Source organism: Haemaphysalis longicornis, unplaced genomic scaffold, assembly GCF_048455015.1.
Source record: "Haemaphysalis longicornis isolate Haplotype H1 unplaced genomic scaffold, Haemaphysalis longicornis Haplotype H1 scaffold_3, whole genome shotgun sequence".
NCBI lineage: Eukaryota > Metazoa > Arthropoda > Arachnida > Ixodida > Ixodidae > Haemaphysalis > Haemaphysalis longicornis.
The window spans coordinates 33833610-33850663 of NW_027526335.1; the positions used below are offsets into that span (position 1 = coordinate 33833610).

At 47.2% G+C, this 17054-nt stretch overlaps 1 protein-coding gene across 3 annotated transcripts in view; it reads right to left on the reverse strand.

The window, feature by feature from the left end:
- The window catches only part of Sbf (SET domain binding factor), a 94815-nt gene that overhangs the window by 10848 nt on the left and 66913 nt on the right, over positions 1–17054 (reverse strand). For 2 of the 3 annotated variants that reach the window (XM_077702807.1, XM_077702805.1), the window contains 10 exons: positions 16329–16525; positions 15800–16007; positions 15373–15453; positions 14280–14392; positions 13083–13337; positions 10341–10400; positions 6990–7156; positions 6216–6392; positions 4102–4206; positions 3769–3954 (listed from right to left, as the gene is read on the reverse strand). In XM_077702807.1, the coding sequence (XP_077558933.1) occupies positions 3769–3954; positions 4102–4206; positions 6216–6392; positions 6990–7156; positions 10341–10400; positions 13083–13337; positions 14280–14392; positions 15373–15453; positions 15800–16007; positions 16329–16525 (1549 nt within the window). The remainder of the gene's footprint in view (positions 1–3768; positions 3955–4101; positions 4207–6215; positions 6393–6989; positions 7157–10340; positions 10401–13082; positions 13338–14279; positions 14393–15372; positions 15454–15799; positions 16008–16328; positions 16526–17054) is intronic. The other variant, XM_077702806.1, reaches the window with a different exon arrangement.

Below are 17054 nucleotides of genomic sequence, written 5' to 3' on the forward strand. Positions count from 1 at the left end.
CCAACCTCTTTTATTTGTAGTATGGTTCACGGTTTCGATACTTTTGCATTTTCTGGGACTTGTGTTGAACAGGGGAACCAGGTTCTGAGCCAGCTTGGTGCACTGCTGCTTTTTGTGCTGAAATCAGATGATGAAGAGTTGTACTCTGAGTCAGCGCTGCTAATGTCATCCAAAAAGTCGCACGTAGAATTCTCCAAATCGCTAAAAATGTGGCATTCCAGCAGCACCATGGCATTCGCTGTCAAAACCATCTCCATATCATCCGAGCACCTGTCACATGATAACAACAGTGCTTTAAAAAAGCGCCGCCTGCAGAAAAACAAAATGAGAAAGAATGTAAGTGCCTCTACTACTCAGTGGATGGAGCCAGCTCTCAGAGCACACCTGGAAAGCGCCAAATTCGAATGGGAAAACATCAAAGTTTGAACTTGAAAGCGTCGATAGTATACTATTGATTTGATTGATTGTAGGGTTTAACGCGCCGACGCAACGCAGGCGATGAGGCGCGCCGTAGTGGAGGGCTCCGGATTAATTTTGACCACCTGGGGATCTTTAATGTGCGCCGAAATCTAGTACACACGGGCGTTTTTGCTTTTCGCCTCCATCAGAAAAGCGGCCGCCGCGGCCGGGAATCGAACCCGCGACCTCGTGCTCAGTATACTATTGATTTAATAAAGGAGCCATGAAGACAAAATGCAAGTTTGGTTCATTCAAAAGATTGCTTCGTTAGAATAAAGCTGACACCACTTATAACGTAAACTTCGCTCAGATAAGCTGTACAATTAGGAAAAAAGGGAATGGTCATGCAACCCACTAGCTCATTTCGAGCAACAGAACCAATGATGTCATACCAGCCAGCTGATTGGCGAAGGCCGGAAAAAGCAAACGCAAATTAAACGCAACTTAAAAGCTTGCCTAACGAGCTATTTGCGCTTAAATTTAAGGCATATTCTTTTCATATCAGTAAGAATGGTGGGACAAACAGTAGAAGTTACGAAAGCACATGTAAACATACCAGCACCAATGCATACTGCTGTTGGTATGCTTCGTATAGATGCACAGCACTGCGGGGCTTTGGGGTTGTGTCAGACGACACTGGCCGATTGATGCCAGTGACGATGTCTAACGTGACCGTATCTGTTGAGCGAGCACCATGTTTCACGAAACGATTATTGTCTCCATGAACAAAACAAGCCAGGTTTAAATACGTTAACAAACAAACCAAAGGCGGAAAACGACTTGCCGTGGTGTGGTGGCGCCATCTAGGTTGACTAACAGTAAGCAAGTCTCCGCTACCATGAACGGACACGACTCTGCAGTTGGAGAGTCAAATCCGGCCGTGCCGCTCCACACCAAGTTTAGCAGAAAGACCTGCTCTGATGATGTCATTGCAAACGTCGTTTAAACACACGTTTTGGCGTGAGAATCAAAATTTTAACTTACATTGATTAATTTTGCAGTGAATAAAGCATCTTTTGCTTCCGGACAAGCGCGGGGGGCACTATAGAACAGAAAATCTCTCAAATAAAACAAACTTGTATTTTGTCTTCATGGCTCCTCTAAATAGGCGCGAAAAGGGAAGTGTTAACTCTTTCGCTACCGCGCCTATCAAAATCGATCAATTTGATCGATACTTTTGGGAGCGCCTTTTCATAGCGTTCCAGGCGTTTCTCGAACAAGTAAAGCTGTTCGGAGTTAGATCAGAAAATGGCCTTTCAAAATCAGTTTTGTTTTCATTTTTGCAACGGAAACGTGATTTTTGACACGCTTTTGAATCACCTGGTTGTGGAAAAGGGGCGTGGTCATCGCGCCTCAAGGCTACCAACGAAGAATGCGTGCAACTCGTAATTACTCTGCACCAGCGCTTGTTTTTTTGCTATCAGGGCGTGAATGGGGAACTAGCAAACGATTTTCAATCGTCAGGTTCACGCTCTGACAGTAATAATCCCAGAAATCGGCTGAAAATGTCAAGCGGTGCCTGGTTGCAAAGCTACTTTATGATTTTAGGCAGTTTTATTGCCTTTGCGCAAGTTGTCCTAAGTACTCTGGTAGTTCTACTTACCCCAGGACCATTCCCAAACAGTTTACAACAGTTTCGGTTTCGTTTCTGCATCGCGAAATTCATATTTAGCGCAACTACGCAGTTACCCAACTTCAAGGCTAACTGCCATGGCGCCTGAAGCGTCCGCGACTGATCCTCAAACAAAGCACACCGCTCCTCATTTCCCCCCACCCTAACCCGATTTCTGCGATAAGAACTTCAGATGCAAGTCAAAAGGTCACACCCAGTCGCCAGATATCTGTTCCGCCGAGGACAGCGCTTCAAACCGGCCTTACACTGCCAGCTGTTCGCCTTCCAGTTTCGTTTTCATGCGAGGGTATATCCGGGTGTCTAATGTTGCTGCTTAGTTGAACTGTCTATTCGGACGGAGTCTCTGATAAGTTTTTGTACTGTTTCATTTGAAAAATGTTAGGTGGCGCTGCAATAGAGGAGGCTCGTTGTGCTGATCTTTTTTAGCGCGCGACTGCTACTCGGCCAAAGATCGCAGGGGACGATTCTAGCTCGTCGTACCTCATTTTTGCGAGCAAGGCTACAATTGCGAGTAAGAAGATGATAATAAAGCTCAGCTTTATGTTTTGAGAGATAACTGACCGTGAACGACAACAAACATCAGCCACGGCGTTCCGTTTTCAACTTCATGCATGTTTTTTTCTGCATCGCGTGCTTGTCCCAAATATTGTGCTCGCTGTAAATGCAAAGTCAGCCATTGACATGATGTTTTTACGTTATGTGGGGGCAAATTGGTGCCTCTGATAACGTCAAACCGCCAGATTTATTCCAAGGAACCACCCAAAATTGCACAGTTTGAATTAGAGGTTGGGCTTCACCGCATGACACGAGCACCGTGCGTGCTAACATTTTTTTTTTATATCTGAAAAACTGTTCCGTGCAAGTCGACATTTTTTTTAGGGTGTGTTTTTGAAATGTTTCCCTGCAAAATGTATATTCTAATTTTTTTCTACTACCGGTGGTTTGATATACACAACTCCTTTCTTATCATTTTTTTCGACAACTTGACAAAACTTTTGGTTTTGATATTTTTTTTCACAACTATGATATATGAAAACCTTTAAAAAACTGGTGTTATTGGAAAGGCCGTTAAATAATCTGCATTTTGTACTCCTGAAATTAGTGCCTAAATAATTTTTTAGCAGAAAAAAAAATGTTTTCTTGGACCCCCCAAAATTGGTCAATTTTCTGCGGTAGCGAAAGAGTTAAATGGATGGTCCACCTGGTGTCTTTCATGTGCATGATGCATCCGCACGAGCTGGCTCGCAAGCCAGCTAAAGAAATTATCGTGCCTCTGCACTATGAACTCTGTACTCTAATGAAGGAAAACACAAAACACGAGAGGCGTCAAGGTTCATCAGAGAAGTGCCTTGTTAGCCCCCTGAAGACAGAAAAGGGGCGACAAAATGATTCAAAGAGAACAAATACCAAGATAAGGGAGAGAAGAGTGTAAGGACAATTACAGAACATGGACAAAAGAAATTGAAACAAATGAGGCAAAACATCTCGATTGGCCAACACATGATAAGGTTGGTGATAAGGTTTATAATAAGGACCATAGCCAAGTGCGGTCGTGATATATGCCCGATTTTTTTCAGTGTTAACATACCATGACCAGCATGGGAACATGACTATGGCCGCAATGAATCGAGTGCGCGAACTAGTATCCCTCAGCTACGGCGTCCCCTGCTGCCTACCTGGTGCACAACGTCGAGGAACTGGAGGAAGATGGGTGCAAAGCCGCTGGCAGCCGAGGCAGCTGTCTGGTTTCCCCGGTACGAGAACCGGTGGCCAAATGCCAGCCACTCCTTCTCAATGAGCACCCGGAAGCCCTCGTATGTGCGGTAGTAAGGGTCCAAGCACAGCTGAGCCACAGACATCACCTGGCGTGCACCAGGGGGTGTGGAACCGGAAAAGGGGGAAGCAGAGAAAATATCGGCAATGTCTCAACCAGTAGCAACAGGCAGAAGAGAGGGGAAAACAAAAAACACATTCCATGACTGAAGCATAAGGCAGCGTCTGCCCATTACCTGGCAGGTGAAGTCCCAGCCGTCCTCTAAGCAGAGCATCACAGAGGAGCCTTGGACGTCGATCAGGTCCACGGCTGCACCAGACAGCTGCAGGATGCACTGCAGCTGGAGGAGGGAGGGGGAGGAGAGAGTCAGCCGCCTCCGAGCTCAGGTGGCATTCGGCCGAGCTTCCTCCGAAACCAAGTAAGTGTACCCACCGTGCACCCCGCACATCCCTCCTGCACAGCTTGCAGTTCTGTTTGGGTTTGCATCAGAGCATGCCTCCTCTCCAGGCAGTGATTGAGCCAAGGTCTTTGAGCAACCCTTTCTTACTGCGTCAGCACTCCTTACTTCCCCTAAAGCCGCTTGCCTTACCAGAGACTTAGATGATGATGATGATAATGATGGGAAACAAGACAAGGAATGAGCTTGAGGGACAACAAAGTAACTGCCCCATTGTCAGCTAACATCTTTTATGAATTCCACATTCTTCTGGGTTTTCTTTAGACAGGCACCCACCGTGTCCACTTCTGGTGTGTGACCAGCCAAATTCCCAAATTCACATCTATGGCTTTTTTTTTTTTTTTTTTTTTGTCGCCCACCGCCGTGGCTCAGTGGCTAAGGCGTTGTGCTGCTGAGCCCAAGAACACGGGTTCGATTGCCGGCCACGGCGGCCGCTTTTCTGATGGAAGCGAAAAGCGAAAACGCCCATGTGTTCGAGATTTCGGTGCACATTAAAGATCTCCAGGTGGTCAAGATTAATCCGGAGCCATCCACTATGGCGTGCCTCATCGCCTGAGTAGGATCGGTGCGTAAAACCTCATAACCAATCAACCAAATCAATTTTTTTTTTTCGCCAAGGTCCCCCCCACCTGACTGCTTTTCAGTGGTCTGGCATAGAACTTCACTTTGTTTCATATGGCCCCTTCAGTTTTCAGGACTGTTTTAAGCTAAGCAGAAGTCTGAAACTATTAACTCTTTCGAAACTGTGCCATAGGCCATCGTTCATGGGTGAACGATGATTTTCAAACCTCCCGCAAAAACTAAAAACGGTGCTATTCAGACAACTGATGCCATCTGGCGTGTTCAATGAAGACCAGTCTTTCAGTTTTGCCGCCGTTTCTCTACATTTCGCGTGGGTAGACGGCGTCACGAGTGAAATTGGAACCCAAGGTAGTTGGGCGAAGTTGGGCGAAAATGGCGTCCTGGTTCACTGCGCACTCTGCAAAGGCGGACAGCGGTTTCAGGGACTTTTGGCCACTGCTGCAGCTGATTTTCTTTACCCCAGCAGCAGTTATGACTCCAGCAACGATGTGGATTCTTCAGATTTTAGCTCTGATGAAAATTCTTCCATTCAACAGCCTCAGACTTTGACAGGTGCTGGCAGGGGAGGTTCGTTTTTGACTTCACGCTGTATTTATAAGCAAAATGCGCCTAATATGTGATGACTGCGGTATTACTTTCATGCATAGGGTCTGGACAACGTGCGACACGGATATTTTGCCGAATTCACTGCGCCGTATCGTGTTATCTCCTTCAAGATAGCCTGGCACTCGTGTCAGATTAGCGCTGCTTCTCAAGAACGCTGGATTTTTTTCTTACTTTTTACGACTGAAATGATAATGATTTTGTGCCCGAACACAAGCACGTAGGTATGCTTGGATGCATATTTTTAGAGAGACCGACTTACTTTCAAGTGGCTTTGCAGAGTGACACAGCTGTCATGGTTGTTAGGTTGGTGGGCCCGCAAAAATCCAGAACTTGGTGTACAGCGTTGATGTATATATTGAATCATAGCGTAGGAACGTAGAAACATTTCATATATTATAGAATTCCTCAAATAATTTTTAGGCTCAGTAAAATCGCCTATTTGTGTTTTGTGCATGCTTTTTTGTGCATTTTTTTGTTTCGTTAGACCAATAAACTCTGAATAATTACACCTTTCACAATAATGCTGTTATGGGTTTGAAAGAGAAATCTTTAAGCTACAATTTCATGCATAGCAATGCTAAATGTGTCCTTAAACTTTGCAGCCCGCAGCTAAACTTGCTGCCAACGGCATGACAGCACAAACACGCTCTTCCTCTCTCAGCACTGCACGGGATAAAGAGGGCCCGAGGAGAGGGAGCACCGACCTGGTTGAGCCACTCGGAGCCCTCGACCATCTTGTAGAAGCTGAGCTCGGGGCTGGCGGGCGGGGCGCTGGGGCAGCAGGCACGCAGCAGCTTCTTGAAGCTGGCCTTCACCTGCCGCACCTCGGGGTACTCCACGGGGATCAGGTCGCAGTTGGCGTACGTCTCCGGCTTGATACCCTGGGACAGCCACATCGATTGGGAGGTGTAGGCTTTGAACTTCATTCCCCGAGTGACGGAAAAGCTCCATAAGGGCTGTAAAGTGACTAGAATTAAATCTTGGCCCATCGATAATAGGAGAGAAGGATTTCTCTTTGCTCTGCTTTTTTCGTACACAATCACGGCTCAAATCAAGCAAACAACCTGGCGAGTTTGAAAGCTGCTCATGTCAGTTCCGTGCAAACTGGCTCGAGTCTGAGTTAGTTGTTACAGTGGCAGTTCGAACAAGTTTCTTCGCAGGCCCTGCCACACAAGCTGACTGATGCAAATGTGATTTTATATGTGACGCACTGCTTAATTCTTGTGCAAGCTGGTGCCTTTCAAACGTCTCAACAAAAACATCTAGAATGGTCAGCACGTGTTCTTGGCAGGTCCACCTTTTCAATGGCGAATTCCGCCAGTCACCTTAGAGCATGAGAACCTGCCCCTAAGCAACCAGTGTGGAATTTTAATTTGCCATAAGAGGTCATCTTGCAAATTAGTGACATAGTGCACAGCATGCATGTGAAATCTTAGTCAGGGGAAACCAGCTTGTAAGAGTACGACACGTCAGCACACCTTGATCTGGGACTTCTCGCCGAAGATGTAGAGCGCCACCCTGTGCAAGGTGTGCACGCCTTCCTGGGCACCGCCCTCGGCCACCCGCGATGCTCGCAGCGCAAACTCGGGTGCCAGGCTGCCTGTCGAGCCGTGGCGACGGTCCTTCAGGCTGCCCCAGCGAGACTCTACGAGGCCACAGGAGTCGAGGACAGGAGAGGAGATGCAACGGTTGGGCACACACACGCTTGGTGCAAGCACACAAGCAAGCTTCCATGCTGCACTAATCCAGTCCCCAGCCATGGACTGGATTAGTGCCCAGCATGGCAAACAAAGGAGCATAGATTTAATTTTCAGCACAGTAAATGAGGGAGCCTGAGCTACTGGATACAGACACCTCTTTAATAACATGTCACATCAGGTGATGTGACTGCACCAGGTTGCCGTGTGCCTCATGCTAATCTATTACATCACATTATACCCTAGTCTCCCAAACCTTGGTCACCTCATGCCTCGTGCCCAAAAGAGTCACTGATCATAACAAAATGTCTATCAGAAAACAAGCTAATCTAATTTAAACTATTCTATCTCATTACCCCTAGGCTCTTGAACTGTAAGTCTTCGAATATTGCACTCTGAAAAGTTCTGTGCATTACAGCCAAAAAAACATGGCAGGCCCAGCAGCAATACGAAATGTGCAGCAAAAATGACATTATCTAGGTTATGCCGGGGCTGCATTTCTGCATCTGCTGTATGCAGCTTCAAAGTAAACGCACTTGCATTTACAGCCTCTCCCTCCAAGTCATATCAACTCTGCCCTCCTGAAATTGTCACCAATACACTATCACACCTTCAAAAATATTCCTCTAACTAAAATAAGGACGTCATTTTGCCTGTTCCCAGCGAGTTAATTCCTACAGCAATCAATACCAGGCACATTTTATTAGGTGTTAAATTCCAATTGTTTTGGTGGGGGCAAAAGGAAGGGTCCGTTCTGGCCTTGGCCAAATTAATGACACCAATGTGAACTTTCACACTAGCAGATAACAAGAAGTTTCCATTAACAAGTTTGTGAGGACTTGCTTAGATTATTCACAGCAATGCAGTCTACTAAAGTATGGGACATATCTGTTCCTATATGTATTAATGAAGCTGTCCGGCTCTGGAGGCGCACATATCCCCTGCAAGCATTTAATAACAGCACCACATTTTCATTGTATTCAATGTGATGCAGCTGACAGTTTGTTCTAACTAGCGTTCTGTCCATGCATCAATATGAGACCTCCGAACTCCCCCCTTTTATAGGATTTTATAGGCTTGCCGTCTAGCTGTTGAAAGGAATTTGAACTAGCAGACAATGCACTGCAATATTTATCATGCGTATTATTGAAACGCTTGGAACTTTCAAAGGCCTAAAGGGCCAGTTTTTTATTGCTAAAAGGAGTATTATGATGTTGGAGAGGTCTGCAAAAACTTTGATATGAATCTTGAATTTTTATGTTTTCATCAGCGATGTCTGCCAGTAAAAACAAAGAAGGGTGCATGCAGAATCGCATGCACCCCCTTTTGAAACTGGCATGAAGAACTCTTTTCGTACCTAGGCATCATACTTACCCGATTCTAACGCACACCCAATTTTCCTGACTAAAAAACCGAAAAAAATTGCACCTCCGATTGTAACGCGCACAGAACTTGAGCAAAAAAAAAAAAAAAGCGAGAGAAATGGGCGATTTATTTCCCGAAGTAATCTCACTCAACTCACTCCTCGTCGCTCTCCGCCGACAACAACATCTCGTCCTCGGTGCCGTCAAGTGCATTTGCGATGCCACACTTCCGAACGCACGTTCAACCATGGTTGATGGGATTGTGGCCCACGCCTCGAACGCCCATCCCGCGAGTTTCTCCCGAGGCGCACGCTTCAGCCGACCGCTTGTTTTGAATGCGTGAGAGCCGCTGCTGCCATTGCTGTTATCAAGTGCGCAAGTGGAACGATTTGACGATTTGTGTGAACGCTAATAGAAAAGCCACGGCGCCTATGCTTCCGGCGTCCGAAAAATCGTTTCTAGAGGCCTTGGCGCCATCTTGAAATGGCGATGGTCATGGGCGGGACGAAATTTCCGCTGTTTCGGCAGTTTTGGTTTCGTATCTGATTCTAACGTGCATGCGATTTTTCAGCCTATTTTTCCGGAAAAGAAGTGCGCGTTAGAATCGGGTAAATACGGTACATCAAAGTTTTACTTTCTTTTTTTGCTTCTATAGTGTGCATAACACAGAGATAAAAGACAAATAGTATGCTGTATCAGATAGTACTGCAATCAATCAAGAGCTACTAACTATAACATCCAGTGCTCTCATATGCAGGACTCAACAGGAGCTAGCTAAAATAAGCAGGATGGGTATGATTTGAAAAACTCAGCACCTTGGAAAACTTATGGAAACCAAGGAGAAAAGGAAGTACAGTTGAACCTGGATATAACAGAGTTGACCAAAAATCCCAATTTTTTGTTACATGCAGGTTTTCTACACACAGGTTCCGAATGAAGCAGAAACGAAATAAAAATGCTAGACATCAGGGATGGCGAACTCGCCCTGTAAGGATATATTTCACAGTAAAAAACCGCGCCATTTGCACCTGCTGCTTCGCACGAGCTTTTAGGCACATCAAAACATCAAAGTGCTCCAAAGAAGCGTGGTCACTCACACCCGCATTCACAAATATAACTTGCCTAAGTATCACTCGTGCCTTTTGACACTTTTCTGTGCCCTAACGAGTTCCAAGAACAAAACTTATGCTCCAAGGGTGCCTTTTCGCAAACTTGATGCTCTTTTTCGCACTCAAAATTGTTGACTTTACCGGGTGGCGATGCTCCTTCTAGACAGCGCAAATGGCATTTAAAATTGCGAGCTTGTCTCGAAAAGACAACACTTTTTGTTTTCTGGCAGCACAACTCATCACCGCAAACTGACACCACGGGCAGTACTGTAGGCGCCCGACTACCGCTGACAGGCAGGCCCTAGAACCCCAAGAGTCTTGAACTGACACCTCACTCGCACGCGGAAATGCACGGTAGTTAGCGGTGCAGGTGAAATTCACAATATTGGTGCATTTCTCCGGCCAAATTAAAAAAAAAAGTGCAAAAAACAATGGCTCCATCGCGTAGCGAATTCGGTACATCAAGGTTAATTAAGTGTCGCCACGCCTTCGTTACACAGCGGTTGCAGACGCATAGGTTTCAATGGTGCTGGCCATGGGGAATTGAAAAACTTTGTTAAATCCAGGAATTCACAACACAGAGGTTCGCTATAACCAGGTTCAACTGTACTGCAACACTGATCAGTGGTAAAACAAATTGCAAAACAGACTAAACTCACTCTGAGATGGTAACAGGCCTCGGTTTAGGTTCATGAACATTTGGAAGGAATCGGTTATCTCTAGAAAACAAACAAACAAACAAAAAAGGGTTGGGGGATGACAGGGAAGAAGGGTGATCGGAGAGGGGGCAGGGGAGGAGACAGGTGTGGGTGGGAGAGGATTTCGTGACGGAGGATAAAAGCAATACTACTATTAGCTGCAGCACTAACGCGAGCCTGAATACACATGGTGCAATACACAAGCTGAAAGTTCATATTAACATGCCCTATACAACAGAAAACAAAGAAACACAAGGTTGTCATGGAATTTATAATCAACTTAGAAGTATAGCATTACTAGTAAATTCACAGTAATTTTATGTTTGAGGCCTGGGCAGCTTTACTACAACAAAAACATAAAAAGATGACAATTTGGTTAACACCAAGTTTTAAAATAGCATCAAACCTCGCTAAGTTACTTCATTACCCTAAAAGGACTTCCGCACATGCAACTAAGCTTATAATCTATTGAAGTTTGAAGACTGCTATTTTTGCGATTACGCAAGGATTTCGAGATCAAAATTTTACTGGGCACAATTTTCTGAAAGAACAAATGCGCCAAGTCAACCACAACAGTAACAGCAACCAAAGCTGGTTAGGTAGAGGTAGTTTCTCTCCCATCCTGCAGTTAGTATTTGCGGTGTACAGTGTAGACCATTTATAACGTAACCGCTTATAGTGCGGGACCGGATATAACGCGGGTTTTTGCGACCACCGGTTTGCCTCCCATAGAACTCAATGCATAAGCATACCGCTTAAGATGCGGTTGGCCGAAGCACAATACCGTTTATAGTGCGGTTTTTCGGCGGGTCTGGTGATCGACCGGCGCAGCTGTGGCATCGTTTTAGGGTAGCAAAAAAAAAAAAAAAGTGAAATCGGCCATCTGACGCAGCGTGCACCCCTTGCCCTCCTCTAACGTAGACACTCAAAGAAAAAAAATAGGCACCCTTTAGTTCGTGCGTACCTGATAACCACAACTCACCTTGCTTGATGCATCTCGGAAGATAGCGACAGTCTCCCCATCCGCGCGCGGCAAGTTGATTTTATTAATCGGGAACCGCATGGCCCGTTTTCGCGCACGAATCGCGCACATCAGCGTAGCGCGTTTTTTTTTTTTTTTTTTTCGTGCTCGTGTCGACGATTCCGCGCTCGCGGTGGCCTCGCGTGGCAGTGGGAGGAGCCTGACGACTTGCACCAATGGGGAGACGCGCTCCGAGCCGGCTAGCCGCGCCAGAGATGTTTAGGCTTACCACCGCGGTATTTTTTGATGGGCGCTTTCACAAGCAGCGTGGATGGCAGTTTATATTCCACTTTTCGCCCACATTATTAGCTCCTTTCTTGCATGAGCATCTTCGCTTGCGCCCCGTGCGGCATTTCAGCGAACGGTTAGAAGCGGTCACTGGAACTTACTGGAACTGCCTGCACCGCTTCACGGCCAGTGCCGACGCCATGTTGCCGCCTTTTACCGCGCCGCTCACACCACGCCAGTTGTATCCGCGCTGGCGTGCACTGCACGTTTTCGCGATACCAAATCTACCACGCGGTTCACGCTTTAGAACGTTGTTGCTGATAAGCCACCGCTCTTTCCCTTTCCGAAGATTCGAGCCGCGCGAAGCCGAAGATTTCCACCACCAGTACGCTGCGCTGATAAGCAGCCGCCTTCGGCATCGTGAACGCAAGGTGGGGTAAAAAAAAAAAAATCCCCCTGGCGTTCTTATCACGTTTTGCGGCATCTGTTCATAGATGCTAAAAACGCAGCCATGGTCTCAAAACAAACACAACGGAAGTTAAAGCCGCGCTCGCCGTTTGTGAGACTGCGCTTTTGCCCTGCAGCAGCGGCTGATGTTAAAAATAACACGAAATATAGACCGTGCCTCCGTTTTTAAGTGCTGTGCGTTTGAGTGATGATAAATATAGGTTGACTTGAGAGATAGGTGGCGATGTGGTTGAATTCGCGCGTGTTTTGGTTATAGTGCGGTACCGCTTATAGTGCGGATTTTTGCGGCTCCCGCGACATACGTTATAAGCGGTCTACACTGTACTTGCTTGTATAATTTTTCAGGAATTGGCAGTTTCTTGGCATGGAGAGGAAAAACTCCCTCAAACTGCTGCTGACATGAACTGGTCGACTGCATATAACGCACTTCCGAATGTTGCTGAACTCATTACTACAACTCAACTTCAACTATGAATTTTTCTAGCTACAAAGTGAGATGCCCTTTGATCACACTAGACACATTTGCAAAAAAGTTGACTAATTGACTGTGGAGTTGAACACGCTGAAGCTACACGTGGGCTACGAGAATCGCCATAGTGGAGGGCTCTGGGTTAATTCTGACTGTCTAAGGATCTTTAATGTGCGCAGAAATCTCGACACACGGGCATTTTCACTTTTCGTCACCATCTGAGAATGGCCAGGATCGAACCTGCATCCCTGGGCTCAGCAGCACAACGCCTCAGACATTGAGCCATTGTGGCGGGTGTTTTCAACACAGTTAAACAGTCATTTGTCAACAAAGCAAACATGCTAGATCAGAACACCGATCCTGGCACATCTGCACAAAACCGTTAGCTAAGCCGTCCGGTCCATTCCCCCGCAATTTGTCATTCACTCTGTCGTCAGAAGCAGCCACAAAGGCGAAGCTCGAATAGCACCCCGCTGCTTCCAGAACTTGCGAGCGAGAGAAAAGGGCGGGCGCTCACGCTTGCTGCCCTTGCCGCCCGAGGAGCGCAGGCTGTTGACGGCCTTCTGGAAGGGGTTGTGCGAGCGGCGCGCCGTCTCCGGCGTCAGGGTGGGGAAGTTGTCCTGGGCGCCCTCGAGCACCAGGGAGCTGATGGAGAGCGAGGAGTCGTGCACTCCGGGGGATGCCCTGCAGGGCTGCGACAGCGGGCTGGCCCGCACCAGCGCCGCCACCAGCTTCTCCTGCTCAATCGAGGACGACGTCTCACTGGCTGTGCCTGCATTGGCACCGAAGCCCCCGCCAAGGAGGCAGGGTGAGCATCGGCAGACAACAGCCTCCGCTTGCGGGGTCACCGTCCGTGCATGCTTGTACATACTTACCCCATTGTGAGGCATCGACGAGGAGGAAGGAAAAAAAGAGCACAGGTGGATAAGAACTGGAATAGCAGCAGCAAAGATAGTGGCAGAAAGTGGAAGCAAGTAAGAGAGTGGAGAGAAGATTGTTCTAGCAGAGAACACATAAAAGTAAAGAAAGACAGAAAGGAGAAAAACAACTGAACAGAACATTGCTTCAGTATAGGAAACCAGAAACGGGGAAAAAAAGAGGAATTGAACTGAACAACTTGTTCAACCCTAGAGCAAATTGTTTCAAATGCATACAAGGTATGCCCAATGGTTTTATGTCTAAAGAAGCAGTTTGGCACACTTAAATTAAGCACACTTCTACATTAATCACATTGTCTGACTCAATTTACTACTAACAACCACAGTTAGGACGATTGTTCCAAAAGTTATTTTAGTGTTACCAGTTGGGAGAATTGGCATGTTATCACGTCATAAGCATGTCTCACTAACATGTTACATCTTTCTTCATCGTGACTTCTAACGTATTGTTTGTCTATCACGCACAGAAACCAGAGCAGCCATCTCAACATGGTGAGGCAGGCTGCCTCACCTGGTTGTCTCTGCATTGTGCTCCTACACCACTGGTACCTAGGAGGGGGAATGAAACCTAACTGCACATTCCTGGCAGAAGCAGGACTGCCTATCCATGCACTGAGCGAGGCAAGTGCCAAATGGCTCGGTGAGTGCACCCCGTACAGAAGTAAATGCTGCATTCTCGAGCCATAACCCCCCCGCAGGCCGACCCCCACAGGGAGACTGACCGAAGAAGCGGTTCGCAACAAGCAAGGGCGAGAGGAGGAGGGGGGTGCACCCACTGGAGGTGGTCGGGTGGCCCTTGAGCATGCCCATGACGCCCTTGCCGTGGAAGCCACTGGCCCGGATCAGCAGTGCCTTGGTGCCCGGGTGCCGCCAGCTCACCGAGGGAAACCTGCACAGGGCCAGGCAGGCAGGCAGACCGGAGAACTTCATCCCCACCACCAAACTGGCTCCTTCCTTATTTGGCATATGAGATTGCGGCCAAGTACCCGAGTGTGCGAGAGGCTCTACAATAAACAATGGTAAATACGGGTTGCGCATGATAGCAATGAGGTCACGTGCCCACCAAGGTATTTAACACGACTGAGCTGATCGAAACACAGTTGTTGTGGTAGATATTCTGAGATATGGTATGATTGATTTGCATTTTGCTAAGTTCAAGAGCATGTGTCATGTTGTCTAGATCGGTTTTCAGGTTGGCATGAGCATTAGTGGTTCGAGTAATTTGTACAAAACGTAATCAGCTTCAAAACGTGTATCAGTTTCATCGTAATGGCAAGTCATTGTGTTAAGGAAAGAGTATTAAGAAAAGTAGTGGTGATAGGCTTGCACCCTGGGGTATACCGGACGTTACATTAGTTACACAGGACCAGTGGTTAGTTGGCTTTTGAATTAACGATAGGAAGTTGCCTTTTAGCTCCAGGTAAAAGAAAATAAGAGCAGTGAGTAGGCATGCATATAGACCAAATACACCTTTATGTAGCCTGCAGTCTTGCGTAGCGCTGCTATTTTGTCTGCAGTTGTAATTGTGTACTTGAAGCCCATGCCATTTTGAGAACATGAAACAATAAAAAACACTGCAGCATCTATCTCAATGGTGATGTTGGCAATCCTCACTGCTAGGATGTTGGTCACAACATCACAGCATACTGTCAATGTGGTCTTAAACCCTGGCGACTTTCCATTCACTCTGCACTCTGTCAACAACGGCAATCTTTGTCAAGAAGTTTGCTTGTCAGAAGAAAAATATAACCACATCTTAAAGTAGAATTTAAGCAAAAAAAAAAAAAAAGAACAGTTCACCTGCGTGCAGTGTGCAGTGAAGCAAGCGTTCAAGGGGCGGCCACACAGTTTCAACAGAAGAATTCTTACCGTGCATGCCTGTAGCACCGAGAGAGCTTGCGAATGCTGTCATCCGGCACACTCTGTGGGACCACCACCAGTGCCGGGTAGCTGGGTAGTCAACAAGAAAGGAGCAGGATTTAGGCAAGTCTCCTCTTTTATCACACCACAGCTGAAACCACTGAGCATACAGTACAAACAGAGTTTACAGCTTTCACAGCTCATGGCTTTTGATGCTCTTGATACTAAAATTAGCTTTTCTTTTTTCCCCATTACATAAAAATGGGACACCTTAAAAAAATAATGACAAAAGACATGATAAAAAAAAAGCAACATTACTGGACAACACTGGCTATGTGCATCGCTGTCGAATAGTACCAGTGTGGACGATTGTAGCCTTCCCCCACTGTGGCTGACCGGTATTCCCATTCTGACATTCCAATAAGCGGCCCCTCACCTGCGGCACACCATGTAGCCGAGGTTGACGGAGCTGATGCGGAATCCCTCGGGGCGTCCTCGAGAGATGGTGGAGTTGGTGCCCAGGGCGCCCAGGTGAAGGCGCTGCCAGTCCCGGCTGTACACCGTGTCGCTCATCTTCTCCAGAGACCGGTGGGGGATGTGTGGCACGGCCGGCAGGGATGGGGGGGCAATCGACTCCGCATCGTCTGCCACCGAGGAGGGGCGGTACGACGGTAAGCAGAGAAAGTCCGGCATGCTGCCTTGGCAACAAATACATTACCAACTGTGTTACTTTTTACAATAAACCCGCACTGCAGAAGTCAGAAAAAAATTTTTTGACTACTAACTGTGTGTAATGGAACACAACTTATGCCCCAACCTACAATACCCTATTAAAAGAAGAAAGAATGCTGCTGTACGAAAAGGTGCCAGGCCCTACGAAGACGACAATGGTGGCGCACTTCTTGTGCCTACCGACCAACCGAGCGGGCGTAGCTAGTCACACGGTCATCAACACGGACACCAACCCGAGGCGTCGTCATCCTGCTGCAGAAAGGTGAGGGGCCGGTCGGGAGCCTCGTGGTCGTAGGGCGGCCGCGCCCCGGCCGGGAGGGTCCTGGCCGCCATGGGCCCCTGCACCACATACTTCTGCTTGCGCGACGATGGCCGCGGCTTGAAGCCTGCCCGCATGGCCGTCTTCAGCAGCTGCCGCTTGGCCTTGCCCCTACAAGGATGGGTGGGCATATCGCACCGACAACCGAGGGTTAGCCTCTCCCTGCGTTTCTCTTTTTCTAATCGTGGCACTCAGCACTAGAGTTCTCGCTGCTCCTTACAGCACGTTTATACGACAAGAATGCAAAAACACTTCTTTCAGAGTTAAAGAAAATCATTATGCTCAGGTCTTTTTTTTTTTCTTTTTTTTTTTTCCCTTTTTTGTGATGTCTGCCTTGCGTCTCTTTTACACTTTGGGGCCTGGTTGCTGAATGTAATAAAAATGATGCTAAGCGCTCACACCTTGACTGGACCCCTGATACGGCTGGGAACTATGTAAAATTTCCTTACGAGTAACTGCACCAGCAACGGAAACTCTATAGAGATCATCATCATCACCAGCCTATCTACGCCCACTGCAGGGCAAAGGCCGCCCCCATTAATCTCCAATTATCCCGTTCCTGTGCTAGCTGTGACCATTTTATCCCCACAAACTTCTTGATCTCATCTGCCCATCTAACTTTCTGCCACCCCCTGCCATG